The sequence below is a fragment of the Scyliorhinus torazame genome, chromosome 5 (genome assembly GCF_047496885.1).
Source record: "Scyliorhinus torazame isolate Kashiwa2021f chromosome 5, sScyTor2.1, whole genome shotgun sequence".
NCBI lineage: Eukaryota > Metazoa > Chordata > Chondrichthyes > Carcharhiniformes > Scyliorhinidae > Scyliorhinus > Scyliorhinus torazame.
Window position 1 is genome coordinate 110,885,914 of NC_092711.1, and position 21,442 is coordinate 110,907,355.

The window sequence follows — 21,442 nt, forward strand, 5'->3', positions numbered from 1 at the left end:
TTGAGGAGGTAAAAAGTAAGTTAGACAATGGAGAGCCAGTGGATATGATCCATTTGGGTTTCCAGAAGGCGTTTGACAAGGTGCCGTACAACAGGCTGCAAAATAAAGATAAGAGCCCATGGTGTTAGGGGCAAGGTACTGAAATGGTTAAGAGAATTAGTTGACAGGAGAGTGGGGATAAAGGGGTCTATTTCAGGATGGCAGCCTGGTGAATATTGGTGTTCCACAGGGGTCAGTGCTGGACCACAACTATTCAATACATTAACGATCTGGAAGAAGGAACAGAGAGCACTGTTGCTAAGCTTGTAGATGATAGAAAGATGTGTAGAGGGAGAGGTAGTGTTGAGGAAGCGGAGAGGCTGCAGAAGGACTTGGACAGGTTAGGAGAGTGGGAAAACAAGTGGCAGATGTAATAGAATATGGAAAGTGTGAGGTTGTGCACTTTGGAAGGAAGAATCGAGGCAGACTATTTTCTAAATGGAGAACGACTTCTTGTTAGGTGAATTGGACATTCTGAATTCTCCCTCTGTGTACCCGAACAGGCGCCGGACTGTGGCGACGAGGAGATTTTCACAGTAACTTCACTGCAGTGTTAATGTAAGCCTACTTGTGACACTGATATAGATTATCATTATTATTATTAGCTGGAGTACTGTGTGCAGTTCTGGTCGCCACATTACAGGAAGGATGTGATTGCACTGGAGGGGGTCAAGAGGCGATTCACCAGGATGTTGCCTGGGATGGAACATTTAAGTTATGAAGCGAGGTTGGATAGGTGTGGGTTATTTTCATTGGAGCAGAGAAGACTGAGAGGCGACCTGATCGAGGTGCACAAGATTATGAGGGCCATGAACAGGGTGGGTAGGGAGCAGCTGTTCCCCTCAGTTGAAGGGTCAGTCACAAGGGGCAGGGGGTTTAGGGGGGGTTTGAGGAAAAACCTTTTCACCCAGAGGGTGGGGTCAATCTGGAATGCACTGCCTGGGAGGGTGGTAGAGGCGGGTTGCCTCACATCCTTTAAAAAGTACCTGGATGAAGACTGGCACGTCATAACATTCAAGGCTATGGATCAACTGCTGGCAAATGGGGTTAGGTAGGTCGGTCAGGTGTTTTTTGTGCGTCAGTGTTGGATTGAATTTGGATTTTGTTTATTGTCACGTGTATCGAGGTACAGTGAAAAGTATTTTTCTGCGAGCAGCTCAACAGATCATTAAATACATGAAAAGAAAAGGAAATAAATGAAAATACATAATAGGGCAACACAAGGTACACAATGTAACTACGTAAACACCGGCATCGGGTGAAGCATACAGGGGTGTCGTGTTAATCAGGTCAGTCCATAAGAGGGTCATTTAGGAGTCTGGTAACAGCGGAGAAGAAGCTGTTTTTGAGTCTGTTCATGCATGTTCTCAGACTTTTGTATCTCCTGCCCGATGGAAGAAGTTGGAAGAGTGAGTAAGCCGGGTGGGAGGGGTCTTTGATTATGCTGCCCACTTTCCCCAGGCAGCGGGAGGTGTAGATGGAGTCAATGGATGGGAGGCAGGTTTGTGTGATGGACTGGGCTGTGTTCACGACTCTCTGAAGTTTCTTACGGTCTTGGGCCGAAAAGTTGCCATACCAGGCTGTGATGCAGCCAGATGGGATGCTTTCTGTGGTGCATCTGTAAAAGTTGGTAAGAGTCAATGTGAACATGCTGAATTTCCTTAGTTTCCTGAGAAAGTATAGCCACTGTTGTGCTTTCTTGGTCGTAGAGTCGGCGTGGGTGGTCCAGGACAGATTGTTGGTGCTGTGCACACCTCGGAATTTGAAGCTGTCAACCATCTCCACCTCGACACAATTGATGCAGACAGAGATGTGTACGATACTTCGCTTCCTGAAGTCAATGACCAGCTCTTTAGTTTTGCTGACATTGAGGGAGAGATTGTTGTTGTTATGCCACTCCACTTGGTTCTCTGTGTCCTCCTGTAGATATTGAAGACGTCGAGGGATATGGGGATAGTGTGGGAAAACGGTGCTGTGGTAGATCAGCCAATGATCCCATTGAATGGTTCAACAGGCTCGATGGGCCGAATGGCCGACTGCAGCTCATATTTGTTGTGATCTCCTGGACAGGAATCTGTGAGCTTGGGTCTGTCAATAAGCCTGAATCAGCACCTTCAGAGAATAGGGAGGGTGAATGTTAGATACAGCAGAGTGAGAATGGAGGGAGTGTGTGGGATGGAGATTTACAGCTTTCGGGGAATAAGAGAGAGGAAAAAATGTGACATAGAAATTAGAATTGTGTGTTCTGAATTTCTGTCCTGTACTGACAGTGATGAATTTTGTAAATTGTTTTTACAGGATATTAGACGAGGAGGAATTACAGACAGAAATCTCAAATGTTACGTCTCGATCTGACAGTCACTCGATTCCCTTTAACCTGAATATCATCGGCCTTTGAATCTAGAAGGAGAAATGTTTGCCCGAACTGCCAGCTATAGATTTCAAATATCAGTGTGACTGGAAAAGCACCAAGATCCACACAACACACACCCGAGTGAGAGTGTTCCACTGAACTGACTGTGGAAAGAGCTTTAACCAGTTACACAGCCTGAATAAACATAACATTCACAGTGGGCAGAGACCATACCCTGTTCTGAACTGATTGTCCAACCTGGAGAGTCACGAGGAGACCCAAAACATGGAGAAACGGAGGAAATGTGGGGACTGTGAGAAGGGATTCGGAGTCCCATCGCAGCTGGAGACTCATCGACGCATTCACACTGAGGTGAGGCCGTTCACCTGCTCTCAATGTGGGAAAGGATTTGCTCAAGGATCCCAGCTGCAGTCACACCAGCGAGTTCACACTGGGGAGAGGCCATTCACCTGCTCTCAGTGTGGGAAAGGATTTGCTCAACGATTCAACCTGCAGAGACACCAGCGAGTTCACACTGGGGAGAGGCCATTCACCTGCTCTGTGTGGGAAAGGATTTGCTCAAGGATCCCATCTGTAGACACACCAGCGAGTTCACACCGGAGAGAGGCCGTTCACCTGCTCTCAGTGTGGGAAAGGATTTACTGAAGCATCTATACTACGGAAACACCAGCGAGTTCACACTGGGGCGACGTCGTTCATCTGCTCTCTTTGTGGGGAGAGATTCAGTCAGTTATCCCGCCTGCGGAAACATCAGCGAGTTCACACTGGGGAGAAGCCATTCACCTGCTCTCAGTGTGGGAAGGGATTCAGTGATTCATCCACCCTGCGGAGACATCAGCGAGTTCACACTGGGGAGAAGCCATTCACCTGCTCTCAGTGTGGGAAGGGATTCACTCAAGTAACCGGCCTGCGGAGACACCAGCGAGTTCACACTGGGGAGAGACCATTCATCTGCTCTCGGTGTGGGAAAGGATTTAGTCAAGTATCAAACCTGCGGAAACACCAGCGAGTTCGCACTGGGGAGACGCCGTCCACCTCTCAATGTGAGACGGGATTGCATGTTTCATCGCATCTGCTGTGACACCAACAATTTCACAATTGATGACAGGGGTTGGATTCTGTTGTTATTGTTTCTGCTCTGCATCCAGGACTGCATTTTGTTCATTCTGACAGGTGGTCAGTGGGGATGGTCGGAGGGTTTCTTTCTGCTGGACTGGCCGGTCTCACCACTTTGCCTCCAGTGGGCTGATGCTCTTTGAGCCTTGTTACTAATACCTGGCTTCACATTGCACAAGGATCACAGAGTGAAAGTGTGTTTGGAAGTTTGAAGATATTTAGTTCCTATTTCTGTTTGGAACCTCCCAAATCATGCCATGGTACCATGGAGATGGGCCCTGGTGGTTACCATTTTTTTGGTTTAATTTACCTGGATCATGGTGCCAAGGACCCGGGTTCGATCCTGGCTCTGGGTCACTGCCTGTTGGAGTTTGTATATTCTCCCCATGTCTGAGTGGGTCTCGCCCCCAAACTCCAGGGTAGATAAATTGGCCACGGTAAGTTGCCTCTCAATTGGAAAAAAAGAATTGGGTATTTTAAATTTAAAAAACAAAATATCCGGGTGTTACTCACTTATCTGGGTGTTACTATCCGTGTTTGAGGGGCAAATTGTCTGAGGTGGACTGGGAAACTGGTGGGAGACAGGGAACAGCTAATATTTTAGGAATTATTACATATTTACCAGGGGGTCGGTTAGCTCAGTTGGCTGGACGGCTGGTTCGTGATACGGCGTGAGGCTAACCGCGCGGTTCGACTCCCACACCGGTTGAGGTTAGCCATGAAGGCCCGGCCTTATCAACATTACCCCTCGCCTGAGGTGTGGTGACCCTCAGATTAAATCACCACCAGTCAGCTCGCTCGCTCTCTCTCTCTCTCTCTTGCTTTCTCTCTCAAAGGGGAAAGCAGCCTGTAGTCCTCTGGGTATTTTGTGACTTTTATTTCACATTTATACAACAAATATATGTTCTATTAAGGAACAAAATTCCAAAAGGAAAAGTGATACAACCGTGGCGAACAAGAAAAGTTATATGTTCCATTAGATGGAATACAATGTGGAAAAGTGTGAGGTTATGCACTTTGGAAGGAGGTACAGAGGCATAGACTATTTTCTAAATGGGGAAATGCTTAGAAAATTAGAAGCACAAGGGGACTTGGGAGTCCTTATCCACCATTCTCTTAAGGTTAACGTGCAGGTTCAGTCGGCAGTTAGGAAGGCAAATGCAATGTTAGCATTCATGTCGAGAGGGCTAGAATACAAGACCAGGGATGTACTTCTGAGGCTGTATATGGCTCTGGTCAAACCCCATTTGGAGTATTGTGAGCAGTTTTGGGCCCCGTATCTAAGGACTGCTGTCCTTGGAAAGGGTCCAGAGGAGGTTCACAAGAATAATCTCTGGAATTAAGAGCTTGTCATATGAGGAACGGTTGAGGACTCTGTGTCTGTACTCGGAGTTTAGAAGGATGAGAGGGGATCTTCTTGAAACTTATAGGATACTGCAAGGCCTGGATAGAGTGGATGTGTAGAGGATGTTTCCACTTGTAGGAAAAACTAGAGGCAGAGGACACAATCTCAGACTAAAGGGACAATCCTTTAAAACAGAGGTGAGGAGGAATTTCCTGAACCAGAGGGTGGTGAATCTGTGAAACTCTTTGCTGCAGAAGGCTGTGGAGGCCAATTAACTGAGTTTTTAAGACCGAGATAGATAGATTCTTGATTAACAAGGGGATCAGGGGTTATGGGAAAAAGGCAGGAGAATGGGGATGAGAAAAATATCAGCCATGATTGAATGGCGGAGCAGATTTGATGGGCCGAGTGGCCTAATTCTGCTCCTATGTCTTATGGGTACACCCCGGCGTCTGTTTGGGTGCACTGAGGGAGAATTCAGAATGTCCAATTCGCCTAACAGCATGTCTTTCAGGAAACCAGAGCACCCAGAGGAAACCCACGCAGACACGGGGAGAACGTGCAGACTCCACGTGTCCCAAGCCGGGAATAGAACCCGGGCCCCTGGCGCTGTGAATCAACAGTGCTAACCACTGTGCTACTTTAAATTTAAAGTGCCCAATTTTTTCCCAATTAATGGGCAATTTTGCGTGGCCAATCCACCTACCCTGCACATCTTTGGGTTGTGGAGGTGAGACCCACGCAGAGAATGTGCAAACTCCACATGGACAGTGACCCGAGACCGGGATCGAACCCGGGTCCTCGGCGACCTGAGGAAAAGTGCTAACCGCTGTGTCACCATGCCGCCCATGAGGATTCTTTTGTAGCCAGTCCGGATGAAATGATCAGTCAAACACCTCGTTACTTTAACATATGTTTTATTTCTCAGCCGGGGCTAAGACCACTGTATCTCTTGAGAGTTACAATAGCAGGCCAAAGTCAATACATCTATCAGCAGTTCTTATACGTTTTTGGTTCATCTGAGGGCAGCTCCCTCGCATTCCATTTTGCTGAAGGCAGCCCCCCTTGCCTTTCATCTGTGCTTTTAGTTTAATTATAATTATCTTCCATTAGATTGTGTTTTGTACTTAACCCTGTTGGGTTCTTTTTTCTTTCTCATTTTGTTATTGATATTTTATGAAAACCTTTAATAAAAAATTTTTTAAAAATAAAAAAATTATTATCTTCCAGCCTAGCGCAACCATTCTCAAGGCCGTTACTGCAATTTGTCTGGTACAAAAACAAGTGACCTCAGCCTGTCTTGGCATTCCTTCACACAAAGCTTTACCTAACATTTTGTTTTTCCCGTAAAGTTTGATTCTAGCGCCAGACTACGTCATTCTATAGCTTGAGCCATATTCTCATTCCCCCCCTTTTATCATTTCATGATAACTTCTAATCCATAGCCAATCGTCTCAGTCTCTCCCATTCTATCTGTACTTCTATCATTTTCTTACGTTCCTCTGCACTTTCTTTCACATCCATTAACTCTTCAAGGCGCACTTCATGTTGCTGCATTAACTGTTGAGAAATTACTGCTGCACTGACACTTTTACACAAGCATTTCATCAGGAAGCTAAGCATCATTATGACAAGTATTACAACTACCAGGATTATCAATCCATGCACTAGGTAAGACCCCCATGATCCGGCAAACAACCAATCTAACCACACATCTCTTGATATTTCATGCAGTTTCTTAACCTCTGTGCGGATATGATCCACGAGGTGGGTGTTCTCCAAACTATCGGAGATATAGGTGCAACATTCCGAACCGATCACGGGACAAGTCCCACCTTTGTTTGCAAGGAGGTAATCGAGGGCCATTCGGTTTTGTAGGGCTACGGTTCTTATTGCCACCATTTCATTATTTATCTCAGTCAATGCTTCAGTGGTGTCATTTGCTACCTCTTCCAGGATTTTTGCTATCTTCCTTATTTCCTTTATTGCAAGAGCTACCCTGACATGAGGAAGCAGGATTCCAAAGTATCATTGCGTTTTGGTTATTTCTCTCTTTTGTCGCTTCATCATTTGGTAATGGTCGCCTAAATTGGTGAGGTGGTGTAGAAAGGGGACTACATACCCCAGATAACAGGATCCCGTCCAATTCTCTGGCAGCCAGGGATATGCCTTGTGGCCACAAATAAAATACGTCCCATTGTATGAAGTGAGTTTGTCCACATCAAATCCTTGGGCCATCAGGGAGTACTTGAAGGTACCTGTCCCATTCGCGTATGGGACGTCCAGTGTACACCCATAAAACTGAGGAGACGTATATACGGGATAGACCTCGGATATGTTGGCCACCACAAATCTGCTCGCATTGACTAGCACCTACAAATATCCCTTTTACCACATTCCTTACCAAACATATTATTCCCAGTGGTCTTCCCATGTTGGTGGTATTAATGAGGGTAAGAAACGGAGGCTGGTGGGATTTGTTATAACTTGGTTGGTACCACATCTCAAAGGTGTTCATTAGATAGCCCTCCTCTTTCCAAGGTCTTGGGGATATGGGGAGAAACGATAAACTAGAAGCTGCCCCGCCGTCTGGGTGTTTTACCATAGATGCAATTCTTATAGTCCTGGGGGATTGACGAGTACCATCCTGGTAAATATACCATTCTACAGTTTCTGACAGGTTAAGGGGAACAGGTCTGAGGGGGAACCCTCCCTTAGCATAGGTCGGGATATGTGTACATACTCAGCAACCAGAAACATTCATATCCTTTGCGTACACATATGACATATACAGATACGTGTTTACCTGTAATTCCCTTTTTTCCCGCAGCCTTGCCCTCCCTTGGTCAACGCATCCCAAGGGTACAGTCTTTTTTTGTTTTTGTTTCTGCATCTATAGTCCCATTTACAGTTGACCTGATGACAGGGTAGGTTGCCCTTAGTCACTCCACTGATGAGTATGGTCCGATTGTATCGTTGTACGTAGGCTGAACATCCGTCCGCAGGGTCGCATTCCAAGGTCCTTCTCCTGGGCCTTGACTGGGACACTGTAAGGTGTCTCCTCGACAGGTGATGAGTCCGTCTTCCCTTGGGGCCACAGGTTCTTCGCTTGGCCTCTCCTCCAGTTTCCAAAAGTTACGATAATAAGGCTGTCCTTCATCCCGTGAATGATGCTGAAGTTATTACCTAGGGCTCGGAACAGAGGGTTATTCTCTATTGCATTTTCACAACCTTACAATGGTGGATGTGGATCCAGGCATTTCTGCCTTTTACTTTTACAGCAGTGGGAGTAGTGAGTAGGACCTGGTGTGGTCCTTCCCATCGGGGTTCTAATCCTTTCCGAACCCAGTTCCGGATCATAACGTACTCGCCTGGGTTAATGGTGACAGTACTGGATAAGGGGGGTATCTCCCCATGGGCTGCTCGGACCCGCGAGTGGAGGCCTTTTAAAATCTTTGTTAGAGCTATAACGTAATTGGCCATTTCCGTGGTCATGTGGTGAAAGTTGACATCTTTTGGTTTGTCCTGATCCCATGGAGTGTGAAAAGGCCTTCTGTACAATATCTCGGCAGGGCTTAATCGGGTTTTTCCTGCGGGTGTAGCGTGAATTTGAAAAAGGGCAATGGGTAATAGTTTGAGCCAGGTAGCGCCTGTCTCAGCCTGTAATTTGGCTAGTTTGGTTTTCAATGTCTGGTTGGCGCGCTCCACCATTCCTGCTGCTTGTGGCCTATATGCACAGTGCAACTGTTGTTTTATGCCCAACTGAGCACAGAATTCTTTGTTAATCTGTCCCACAAAATGAGGTCCATTATCAGAGCTTAATCGATATGGAATCCCAAATCTAGGAACAATTTCTCACATCAAAACTTTTGCTACCGTGGAAGCTTTGTTATCTACAGTGGGGTAAGCTTCTATCCATTTGCTAAATACAGCAACAATAACTAATACATGTTTATAACATTGGCATCTTTCCAACTCAATGTAATCCATCTGGAGTGTCTCAAAGGGACCTTCCGGTACCCTTTCACAGGGTATTGCTTTACCAGGATTATACTGTTGACATACTAGGCAACGACTGCTAATGTTTTGTGCTATATCTTGCAGTCGTGGATGCCACCATGTTTTAAGCAATACATCACCCGTAGCTCGCGCACCACAATGAGTTGCAAAGTGAACACATTCGGTAACCCAGGCTGCCAATGCATCGGGCATACAAGTCTGCCCTGCCGGGGTGACCCACAATTTGTTTACAGAATCATAACAACATCCCAATTCTTCCCATAGTCTTTTTACACAGCCAGGAGCGTCCTCCTGTAATTAAATGACGTCAGTGATGGTCGGCATTGGCTTTTCAGAGGGAGATTGACTATCTAGGTTTTTAGTCTGGCTCATCATTTTGGGGACCACCATGTCTTTTAAGCGAGAAGCCTCTTTGGCCTGATGGTCCGCCTGCCTATTGCCCACATCCACTAAAGTTTTTCCATTTGTATGTGCTGCACATTTTATAACCGCAATCTGTTTTGGAAGCATTAGAGATTGTAATAATTGTGTAATTAATTGTTTATGAGATATCTGAGTACCTGCTGACGTCAGAAATCCCCTGTTTTTCCATAATTGGCCAAAATCGTGTGTGACCCCAAAGGCATATCGGGAATCAGTGTAGATATTTACAATTTTATCTTTCCCTAATACACAAGCTCGAATAAGTGCAAAAAGTTCAGCCTGTTGGGCGGAAAAGGGAATTTCGAATGCTGCTGCTTCAAGCCTTTCTCCTTGTTGGTTAACAATTGCATACCCTGATAATCAATCCCCCCTTTCACCGATGGATGAACTACCATCGGTGAATAGGTTCAGATCAGCATTTGGTATTTGTGAGTCAGCTTGTTGCCGAATAAGATTCTGTATAAGTGCCTCTAGTGAATTCTACAGGGATAGTCAAGAACTGTCAACTTAAGAGAACTGTCATTATTCTGAATATTGCTTTATTAATTTTAAGAAACCAACATCTCTTGCTAGTAGTGCCTTCTTTAATAGAATTGACAAATTCATCTACAGAAAACCTATATGTTTAATAAGTTATTGTGTTTGATATTTTAAAATAAATGTTTAGAATTAGCCGGGAAATTAAAACTTCAAACAATGGAAGCTGGTTTTACAAAAGCCAAAACAACTCAGATTAAAAGGAACAGATCGTTCAAGGACACCTGATAACGGGAATTTGGCAGCAATCCAACTTTTACTCCCAGTCCATTTGAGCGACAAATATTTATTTTTTATTTTTTGGAGTTTGGAGATGCGAATGGCATCATTCCAAGCTATACGCCTCTTTTTGTCTCTGCAAGAAAATTAACCCTTTCAACAAGCTTTTGTGTATAATCCAGAAGATGTTAAAGTGCAGAATGTTGTACTTTCATTCCCAATAACTCTAAAGAAGTTAAAGATTTGGCATTACATATCCAAAAAGAAATCAAAAACTTGATCCACCCCAACTTATCTTCCAACTGTACCCCCAATTGATGAATTTGAGCTGAAATACTATTATTGAAATGTTACTGATCAATCAACTGTTTGACTGTTTTATATTGTATAATTTATTAATACTGAATCAGTAGTATCAAATGTGATTAATTTATTAATTATAATAATTATTTTGAAATGCCTGGTTGTTGGGCCCTGGGGGTTGGCAGGGTTGTATGCTATATTGGGAACTTGCCGGACGGGAAACTGACACTGCGGCTGATAATCGTCTGGGTAATCAGGGAAATCCACCTCCAGTGCCCCCTCTTTTTCCAGGACTAACTCTTGATTCATCTGTGGGAATTGATTAGCATGGGTTTTAGAACGAGTGAGAGTCGCCGGACCTCCTTGCGACGGTGGAGGTGGTGATAGTGGCGGGGGAGCGGCGGATAAAGGGCTTGAATGTACACATCTTTAATGTAATTTCTAACATGGTCACACCAGAGGAATAAAGTTTTTTTTGTCTGAAACATCATTTGTTTTAGAACAGTTTAAACTACAATCAGAACCCTGGGAATGTAAGGTGGAGGCAGTCGTAGTGGCGGTGTAATGGTCGGTCGTCCCCTATAGTGGCAATTTTCAGGGTCATCCTCATCGTCTCCCTCGGTCAAGGCAAGGCCGGCCATTTGACCGTACGGTCCTGATTTAGAAATGGGGGTTTTACAGACTTAAGTCTTTTTCTATGGTGGGCATATTCCTTTCTCAACCCCCCCCCCCCCCCCCCCCCCGCAGTCTTAACAATTCCCCCTTTTGTTAATTCAATAACCAATTTTAAAGCGTTAGCCTGCCAATTAGCCAATAAAGATGCATCTTTTAATTAATTTTTTGGCAGTACTCCCGCCATAACTCAATCAATTTCTTAGCTGTGGAGCTACGGTTATGTTGCCAAATAATCTGCTGTCCCTCTATAACCGTAGGCAAATCTTTTGATCCTCCCAGGGGCCATTTCCCCTTTCCCAAATTTTTATGCAATTCTCCCGAGAACTGCCGCAGCTGCTGAAAATGTTTCGGATACTGTTCACAAAGAGTTTGAAGCGCGCTTCCACTATCAGCTGTGCTATCTAAAGTATTACCCATTGTCTCCTATCCTCGTATGATCCTTGTGGTTTCCTATTTAATTTTGGTAGCGATCCTAAATCGCCTATTCAATCAAGAATTTAAACGGAGTTATCCTGCCCCATTGCCCAATCAAAAGTCTAAATCAAACAGTTCGAAAGTGATTTTTAGAAGGTCAAAGTCTGGAAATGAAACATGAAAAGAGAGAGAAAGAGAAGACTGATTTAAACAGACTGACAGGGAATCAAAGACAGAACTAACAGACAGACAGACTCAGGGAATTAAAGACAGAACTAACAGATTTAAGAAATTGTTTGAATGTTCCGACAGGGCACGCAATGATCAAGCCCTGTTTATTATGTTTCCTTTAGGTGTTATCCGCACCCTTAATTATATAATTTGGACAGAGTTATCCGTTCTCCGTAATATTCAATCTGATCAACCGAAGTGTCGAACAAGTCTAGACACCGGTTGATATACTTATTTATCGAAAATCACCTTTTATCGTGAAGGTATTAGGCAACCCGAAGGATCATCATCACTCATTTACCTACCCAGAGATTTAAGGAGCCCTGGTACTCCAACTCGGACTATTTAGGGGAAGGACTCTAACCCCCCAAGGTTTCCAACCCAGTTCTTTAGGAAGGATTTTAACCTCCCAGGGACTCCAACCCGGTACTTAAGGGACTTTAGGAGATCCAATCCTCCAGGGCCTCAAACCCAGTACTTTAAGAAGGTCCAACCTTCTAGGGATTCCAACCCTGGTACTTTAGGGAGGACTCTCACCTCCCAGGGACTCAAACCCAGGATTCTAGGGAGGACTTTAACCTCCCAGGGACTCCAAACCCTGGACTGTTTAGGGAGGACTCTAACCTCCCAGGGTTTCCAACCCGGTACTTTAGGAAGGTCCAACCTTTCCAGGGAACTTGATAACACCAACCCTTCTTCGTAACGGGTTCGCCGGACTGCTTTGATTTCGTCAGAGTCTCCACCGAAACCGAACAGCAGGGCGTGGCCACACTCGGGACAGCAGAGGGGGAAACCAAAGTGGTAACAAGAGTACTCACGTTTGGTGCGCAAGTCCCTCCTCAGCGTCCGAATGCGATCAGTCTGTTACGCCGTCAGGTTCCAGGAAGGCTCCTGTGAAATCCCACTTCTGACACCAGATGAGGATTCTTTTGCAGCCAGTCCGGATGAAATGATCAGTCGAACACCTCGTAACTTTAACATGTTTATTTCTCGGCCGGGGCTAAAACCAGTGTCTCGAGAGTCACAATAGCAAGCCAAAGTCAATACATCTAACAGCAGGATTTATACATTTTTGGTTCATTTCTGAGGGCAGCTCCCTCGCATTCCTATCTGTGCTCTCAGCTCAATTATAATTCAGCCCCCTCAATTATAATTATCTTTAAGCCTAGTGCACCCATTCCCAAGGCCGTTATTGCAGTTTGTCTGGTTCAAAAACAAGTGATACATTTTTGCTACCAGAAGCCTGTCTTGACATTTCTTCACACAAAGCTTTACCTAACATTTTGTTTTTCCCATAAAGTTCCAATCCATCTTGAGCCAAACTCTCATTTATCGATCATCAGCCAAACTCTCATTTATCGATCATCAGCCAAACTCTCAGCAGCAGAGGCAGTTGATCGGATTTACACAATCTCAGTCACAAAGAAGCTCCACAAGCTCCTCACACTTCTTGTTGGGAGGCGAGGATGGAAGAGACAGGGGAGAGCGAGAGTACTTCAAAAGGAACTAACTTGTGTCAGAGATATTGGAAAGTTTCAACACACTGTGTATTTAACACCAATCTAATTTATTTGACTTTTAGCTAGAATATTAGCCCCTGTAAATGGGCTGGAGTTTGTTATCAGCAGAAATGAACATAGTTCAGTCCTGAATGTGGAATTAACAACAAAATCATTCACTGTGGTTACTTGTGGCCTCGTTGATGCTGCTGCAGGTTGGATGACTGAGTGAATCCCTTCCCACACTCTGAGCAGGCGAATGGCTTCTCCCCAGTGTGAACTCGCTCGTGTCTCAGCAAGTGGGATGACCGAGTGAAAGACTTCCCACACTTGGAGCAGGTGAATGGTCTCTCCCCAGTGTGAACTTGCTGGTGTCCGGACAGAGTGGACAACTGAATGAATCCCTTCCCACACTGAGAGCAGGTGAACGGCCTCTCCCCAGTGTGAATTCGCTGGTGAATCAGCAGGTGGGATGACCGAGTGAATCCCTTCCCACACTCGGAGCAGGTGAATGGTCTCTCCCCAGTGTGAACTCGCTGGTGGCTCTGCAGGTCATATGATCGAGTGAATCTCTTCCCACACTGAGCGCAGGCAAATGGCCTCTCCCCAGTGTGAATTCGCTGGTGATTCTGCAGGTTGGATGACTGAGTGAATCCCTTCCCACACTCTGAACAGGTGAACGGTCTCTCCCCAGTGTGAACTCGCTCGTGTTTCAGCAGGTTGGATGTATCACTGAATGCCTTCCCACACTTGGAGCAGGTGAATGGTCTCTCCCCAGTGTGAACTTGCTGGTGTCCGGACAGAGTGGACAACTGAGTGAATCCCTTCCCACACTGAGAGCAGGTGAACGGCCTCTCCCCAGTGTGAACTGGCTGGTGTCTCAGCAGGTTGGATGCATCACTGAATGCCTTCCCACACATGGAGCAGGTGAACAGTCTCTGCCCAGTGTGTATTTGCTGGTGTGTGGACAGGCTGGATGACTGAGTGAATCTCTTCCCACACTTGGAGCAGGTGAATGGTCTCTCCCCAGTGTGACTGCGTCGATGAATTTCCAGCTGGGATGGGTAAGTGAATCCTTTCCCACAGTCCGCACATTTCCACGGTTTCTTCTCCGTGTGACTGCATTTGTGGCATGTGAGGCCTGATGACGTGTCCGGTTTCTCCCCACTGTGAACGATGCTTTTTCCTTCCATATTCAGGATATGATAAATTGAGGCTCTGTCAGATCCTGATGTGATGCTTGGTTTGTGTTTCCGGACGTTGAAGCCTTTCCTTCGAACACCCGGTGAAACTGATTCAAAACAGAAAATAGAGTGAGAAAGAACCCACAAAAACACAAAGGCAGGTTGTGAAATTGAGCTGAATGAATCTGGCCATTTGTGGGGCCGGCACTGGGAACAAAAGTGACTATAAACACCCAACTGGCCCCTTTGGGAGGAGAGAGAAAGAGGTGAAGAGGGATTTTGTATATCTACACGACATATTAAAGAGAATAGATGGCAAAGCAAATTCGATCTTGAGCTTCATAAACAGTAATATTGATTCCGAAACAGGGAAGCCAGGCTTCCGGTGACACAGTGATTAGCACTGCTGCCTCACAGTGCCAGGGACCCGGGTTCAATTCCGGCCTTGGCAACTGTGTGTGTGGAGCTTGCACTTTCTCCCAGTGACTGCATGGGTTTCCACCCGGTGCTCAGGTTTCCTCCCACAGTCTGAAGAAGGGCAAGTTAGGTGGATTGGCCTTGATAAATTTCCCCTTAGTGTCCAGGAATGTGCAGGTTCGGTGGGGCTATGGGGTTACAAGGTCAGGGTAGGGGTGTGGGCCTAGGCAGGGTGCCCTTTCAGAGAATCGGTGCAGACTTGATGGGCCGAATGGCCTCCTGCTCTGTGGGAATTCTATGGTTCTACTTCTATTCTCTGAATCTTTATAAAGCTCTGGTCACCACTCGTCAGGAAGAATGTGAAAATTCTTGGAGAAGGTGCAGAGGAGATTTATCAGATGGTTCCAGCAAAGGAGGTTGAGGGCGACTTGATTCAGGGACAAAACCTTAGGCCAGATTTCCATCGGGTGGGCAAAGAAACTGTTTCTATTCACTGATCGTACAAGCAGTCGGGACACAGATGTAAAGTTTTGGGTAAAACCTGGATTGAACTATATAAGATGCTGAGGGGTCTTGACAGGGTGGATGTGGTGAGAATGTTTCCTCTTGTGGGAGAATCTAGAACAGGGGGGTTACTGTTGCAAAATAAAGGGCCACCCATTTCAGATGGGGATAAGGATATTTTTTCTCTTGAGGGTTGTAGGACAGGGTGTGGCACAGTGGTTAGCATTGTTGCCTCACAGCACCAGGGACCCAGTCTATGACTCATCTTTCATTCCCTCACCTACAGTATAAATATCTCCCACTTTCTCTGTCTTTTAGCTTTGACAAAGAGTCATCTGGAATCGAAATGTGAGCTCCTTTCTCTCCCCACTGATGCTGCCAGACCTGCTGAGATTTTCCTGCATTTTCTCTTCTGGTCCCGGGTTCAATTCCGACCCTGGGTGACTGTGTGGCGTTTACACGTTCTCCCTGTATCTGTGTGGGTTTCCTCCGGGTGATCCGATTTCCTCCCACAGTTCAAAGGTCTGCAGGTTTGCTGGATTGGCCATGCTTAAATGAGTCTCCAACAATGTGCACGTTGGGTGGGATTATGAGGGTGGGGTGGGTAGCTCTTTCGGAGGGTTGATGCGGACTCGATGGGCTGAATGGGGTCAATCTGCACTGTAGAGATTCTATGACTTTGGAACACATCTTTAAAAGGCAGTGGAAGCAGTGTCCTTGGATATTTTTAAGGCAGAGCTGGATAGATTCTTGATAAGCAAGGAGGTGAAAGGTTATCGGTGTTGGCCAGAATGTGGAATTGAGGTTAAAATTAGATCTGCCAATGGGGCAGCACGGTGGCGCAGTGGTTAGCACTGCTGCCTCATGGGTCCGATCACAGCCCCGAGTCACTGTCCAGGTAGAGTTTGCACATTCTCCCCATGTCTGCGTGGGTCTCACCCTCACAACCCAAAGATGTGCCGGGTAGGTAAATTAGCCACAATAAATTGCCTTTTAATTGGGAAGAAGAAAAGAATTGGGTACTTTAAATTTAAGGGAACAATATTAGAAAATAAAAGAAATAGGTATTCAAAATTCTTTTTTTTAAATTAGATCAGCCGCAAACTTATTGAATACTGGAGCAGACCTGAGGGGACGACTCCCAGTTTGTGTAAGGAGCAGGCTCGAGGGGCCGACTCCCAGTTTGTGTGTAAGGTGCAGGCTCGAGGGGCCGGCTCCCAGTTTGTGTGTAAGGAGCAGGCTCGAGGGGCCGACTCCTAGTTTGTGTGTAAGGAGCAGGCTCGAGGGGCCGACTCCCAGTTTGTGTGTAAGGAGCAGGCTCGAGGGGCCGACTCCCAGTTTGTGTGTAAGGTGCAGGCTCGAGGGGCCGACTCCTAGTTTGTGTGTAAGGAGCAGGCTCGAGGGGCCGACTCCCAGTTTGTGTGTAAGGAGCAGGCTCGAGGGGCCGACTCCCAGTTTGTGTGTAAGGAGCAGGCTCACCAAGACAGACGGTAACATTTGAATTGATTGAAAGTTTACTGATGACCATGAAACCATTGTCGCTTGTTGGTTCACTCATGTCCTTCAGTGAAGGAAATCTCTGTCTGGCCTACATGTGACTCCAGATCCACAGTCAGCTGACTCTTAAAATGCTCTCTGCGATGCACTCAGTTCAAGGGCAATTAGTGATGCTGGCCCAGCCAGCGACACCCACATCCCGTGAATGAACAGAAAAGAAAATCTGCCATCCTTACCTGGTCTGGCCGACACGATTCCAAACCACAGCAATGTGGTTGACTCTTTAAATGCCCTCCGAGATCCAGCAGAGGGCAGTAGGATCCAGCAGAGGGTAGTAGAGCGGACCTGCTGATTGGCCGTTGCTGGGGAAATTTGCATACGTCCGTGTGCTCACCCTAACTTGGAGGCGTACATGAACAAGAGACCCTAGCTGTTCAAGTGAAGACAAGCATCCAGCAGAGGGCAGGAGAGCGGAGCTGCTGATTGGCCGTTGCAGGGGGAATTTGCATACGTCCGTGTGCTCACCCTAACTTGGAGCCGTACCTGAACAAGAGACCCGAGCTGTTCCAGTGAAGACAAGCATCCAGCAGAGGGCAGTAGAGCGGAGCTGCTGATTGGCCGTTGCTGGGGAAATTTGCATACGTCCATGTGCGCACCCTAACTTGGAGGCGTACCTGAGCAAGAGACCCTAGCTGTTCAAGTGAAGACAAGCATCCAGCAGAGGGCAGTAGAACGGAGCTGCTGATTGGCCGTTGCAGGGGGAATTTGCATATGTCCGTGTGCTCACCCTAACCTGGAGGCGTACCTGAACAAGAGAGCCTAGCTGTTCAAGTGAAGACGGGCATCCAGCAGAGGGCAGTAGAGCGGAGCTGCTGATTGGCCGTTGCAGTGGAAATTTGCATACGTCCGTGCGCTCACCCTAACTTGGAGACGTACCTGAACAAGAGACCCTAGCTGTTCAAGTGAAGACAAGCATCCAGCAGAGGATAGTAGAGCGGAGCTGCTGATTGGCCGTTGCAGGGGAGATTTGCATACGTCCGTGTGCTCACCCTAACTTGGAGGCGTACCTGAACAAGAGACCGTAGCTGTTCAAGTGAAGACAAGCATCCAGCAGAGGGCAGTACAGCGGAGCTGCTGATTGACCGTTGCAGGGGAAATTAGCATACGTCTGTGTGCTCACCCTAACTTTGAGGTGGTTTGTGGAGGAGCTCTTGTCAAGTGACACTTAAACCTGAAACATTTCTTCAGTGTTTCCCTCCCTACCCCCTCCTCTAACCAAAAAAACGAACCGCTGTAAGGATCAAGAGGAAGGCTCGAGGGCATGTAGAAGTGGAAAGTTGAACCGTGATGTCACAGCCTGCAGGTAAGGAATTGGCTGGTGACTGGTAAGTAGTTTTTATTTATTTTCCCTCATGTGTTATCGTGCGGGGCGCAGAGGTTGCTGAGTGAGTGCTTGCTGAGAAGGGGAGTGAATAACAGGTAAGCTCTTTCTTTCCTTTTTTTATCTAGAGGGATGACAGGGAAGGTAGTGCAATGTTCCTCCTGCAGAATGTTTGAGGTGAGGGACGCCGTCAGTGTCCCTGCTGACTTCATCTGTGGGAAGTGCACCCATCTCCAGCTCCTCAGAAACCACGTTAGGGAACTGGAGCTGGAGTTGGATGAACTTCGGATCATTCGGGAGGCAGAGTTGGTCAAAGATAGAAGCTTCAGGGATGTAGTTACTCCGAAGAATAAAGATAGATGGGTGACGGTGAGAGGGGCTGGGAGGAAGCAGTCAGTACAGGGATCCCCTGTGGCCCATTCCCCTTAGTAACAAGTATACCGCTTTGGATACTGTTGGGGGGGGGGGGAAACTTACCAGGGTTAAGCCATGGGGTACAGGTCTCTGGCACAGAGTCTGTCCCTGTTGCTCAGAAGGGAAGGGGGGAGAGGAGTAGAGCATTAGTCATTGGAGACTCCATAGTTAGGGGGATAGATAGGAGATTCTGTGGGAATGAGAGAGACTCACGGTTGGTGTGTTGCCTCCCAGGTGCCAGGGTGCGTGATGTCTCGGATCGTGTTTTCGGGATCCTTAAGTGGGAGGGGGAGCAGCCCCAAGTCGTGGTCCACATAGGTACCAACAACATAGGTAGTAAAAGGGATGGGGATGTAAGGCAGGAATTCAGGGAGCTAGGGTGGAAACTTAGATCTAGGACAAACAGAGTTATTATCTCTGGGTTGGTACCCGTGCCATGTGATAGCGAGACGAGGAATAGGGAGAGAGAGGAGTTGAACACGTGGCTACAGGGATGGTTCAGGAGGGAGGGTTTCAGATTTCTGGATAATTAGGGCTCATTCTGGGGTCAGTGGGACCACTACAAACGCGATGGTCTGCACCTGGACCAGAGGGGTACCAATATTCTGGGGGGGAAATTTGCTAATGCTCTTCGGGAGGGTTTAAACTAGTTCAGCAGGAGCTTGGGAACCTGAATTATAGCTCCAGTATACAGGAGGTTGAGAGTAGTGAGGTCATGAGTAGGGTTTCAAAGTTGCAGGAGTGTACCGGCAAGCAGGAAGGTGGTTTAAAGTGTGTTTTTTGTTCAAAAGTGTGTTTTTTGTTCAAAAAGGGGAGCAGAGACAACCCCGGCAACTATAGACCGGTGAGCCTCACGTCTGTAGTGGGTAAAGTCTTGGAGGGGATTATAAGAGACAAGATTTATAATCATCTAGATAGGAATAATATGATCAGGGATAGTCAGCATGGCTTTGTGAAGGGTAGGTCATGCCTCACAAACCTTATCGAGTTCTTTGAGAAGGTGACTGAACAGGTAGACGAGGGTAGAGCAGTTGATGTGGTGTATATGGATTTCAGCAAAGCGTTTGATAAGGTTCCCCACGGTAGGCTATTGCAGAAAATACGGAGGCTGGGGATTGAGGGTGATTTAGAGATGTGGATCAGAAATTGGCTAGCTGAAAGAAGACTGAGGGTGGTGGTTGATGGGAAATGTTCAGAATGGAGTTCAGTCACAAGTGGAGTACCACAAGGATCTGTTCTGGGGCCGTTGCTGTTTGTCATTTTTATCAATGACCTAGAGGAAGGCGCAGAAGGGTGGGTGAGTAAATTTGCAGACGATACTAAAGTTGGTGGTGTTGTCGATAGTGTGGAAGGATGTAGCAGGTTACAGAGGGATATAGATAAGCTGCAGAGCTGGGCTGAGAGGTGGCAAATGGAGTTTAATGTAGAGAAGTGTGAGGTGATTCACTTTGGAAGGAATAACAGGAATGCGGAATATTTGGCTCATGATAAAGTTCTTGAAAGTGTGGATGAGCAGAGGGGTCTAGGTGTCCATGTACATAGATCCCTGAAAGTTGCCACCCAGGTTGATAGGGTTGTGAAGAAGGCCTATGGAGTGTTGGCCTTTATTGGTAGAGGGATTGAGTTCCGGAGTCAGGAGGTCATGTTGCAGCTGTACAGAACTCTGGTACGGCCGCATTTGGAGTATTGCGTACAGTTCTGGTCACCGCATTATAGGAAGGACGTGGAGGCTTTGGAGCGGGTGCAGAGGAGATTTACCAGGATGTTGCCTGGTATGGAGGGAAAATCTTATGAGGAAAGGCTGATGGACTTGAGGTTGTTTTCGTTGGAGAGAAGAAGGTTAAGAGAAGACTTAATAGAGGCATACAAAATGATCAGGGGGTTGGATAGGGTGGACAGTGAGAGCCTTCTCCCGCGGATGGAAATGGCTGGCACGAGGGGACATAGCTTTAAACTGAGGGGTAATAGATATAGGACAGAGGTCAGAGGTAGGTTCTTTACGCAAATAGTGAGGCCGTGGAATGCCCTACCTGCTACAGTAGTGAACTCGCCAACATTGAGGGCATTTAAAAGTTTATTGGATAAACATATCGATGATAATGGCATAGTGTAGGTTAGATGGCTTTTGTTTCGGTGCAACATCGTGGGCTGAAGGGCCTGTACTGCGTTGTATTGTTCTATGTTCTATGTGTCTTCTTCAATGCCAGGAGCATCCGGAATAAGGTGGGTGAACTTGCGGCATGGGTTGGTACCTGGGACTTCGATGTTGTGGCCATTTCGGAGACATGGATAGAGCAGGGACAGGAATGGTTGTTGCAGGTGCCGGGATTTAGATATTTCAGTAAGCTCAGGGAAGGTGGTAAAAGAGGGCGAGGGGTGGCATTGTTAGTCAAGGACAGTATTACGGTGGCAGAAAGGACGTTTGATAAGGACTCATCTACTGAGGTAGTAGGGGCTGAGGTTAGAAACAGGAAAGGAGAGGTCACCCTGCTAGGGGTTTTCTATAGGCCCCCGAAAAGTTCCAGAGATGTAGAGGAGAGGATTGCAAAGATGATTCTGGATAGGAGCGAAAGCAACAGGGTAGTTGTTATGGGGGACTTTAACTTTCCAAATATTGACTGGAAACGCTATAGTTCGAGTAAATTAGATGGGTCCGTTTTTGTCCAATGTGTGCAGGAGGGTTTCCTGATACAGTATGTAGATAGGCCAACGAGAGGCGAGGCCATATTGGATTTGGTACTGGGTAATGAACCACGACAGGTGTTAGATTTGAAGGTAGGTGAGCACAATTCGATTACGTTTACTTTTGTGATGGAAAGGGATAGGTATATACCGCAGGGCAAGAGTTAT

The 21,442-nt window shown here is 46.7% G+C and overlaps 1 protein-coding gene across 4 annotated transcripts in view; it reads right to left on the reverse strand.

Annotated features, from left to right (window-relative positions):
* LOC140421650 (uncharacterized) overlaps positions 1 to 21,442 on the reverse strand; it is a 58,890-nt gene that overhangs the window by 23,032 nt on the left and 14,416 nt on the right. For 2 of the 4 annotated variants that reach the window (XM_072506447.1, XM_072506446.1), the window contains one exon: positions 13,245 to 14,486. The exons of 1 other annotated variant lie outside the window; for it this stretch is intronic. In XM_072506447.1, coding sequence (XP_072362548.1) covers positions 13,381 to 14,388 — 1,008 coding nt within the window. In that variant the 5' untranslated portion in view covers positions 14,389 to 14,486 and the 3' untranslated portion in view covers positions 13,245 to 13,380. Of the gene's footprint in view, positions 1 to 13,244; positions 14,487 to 17,033; positions 17,443 to 21,442 lie in introns of those variants that run through there. One more of the 4 variants, XM_072506445.1, reaches the window with a different exon arrangement.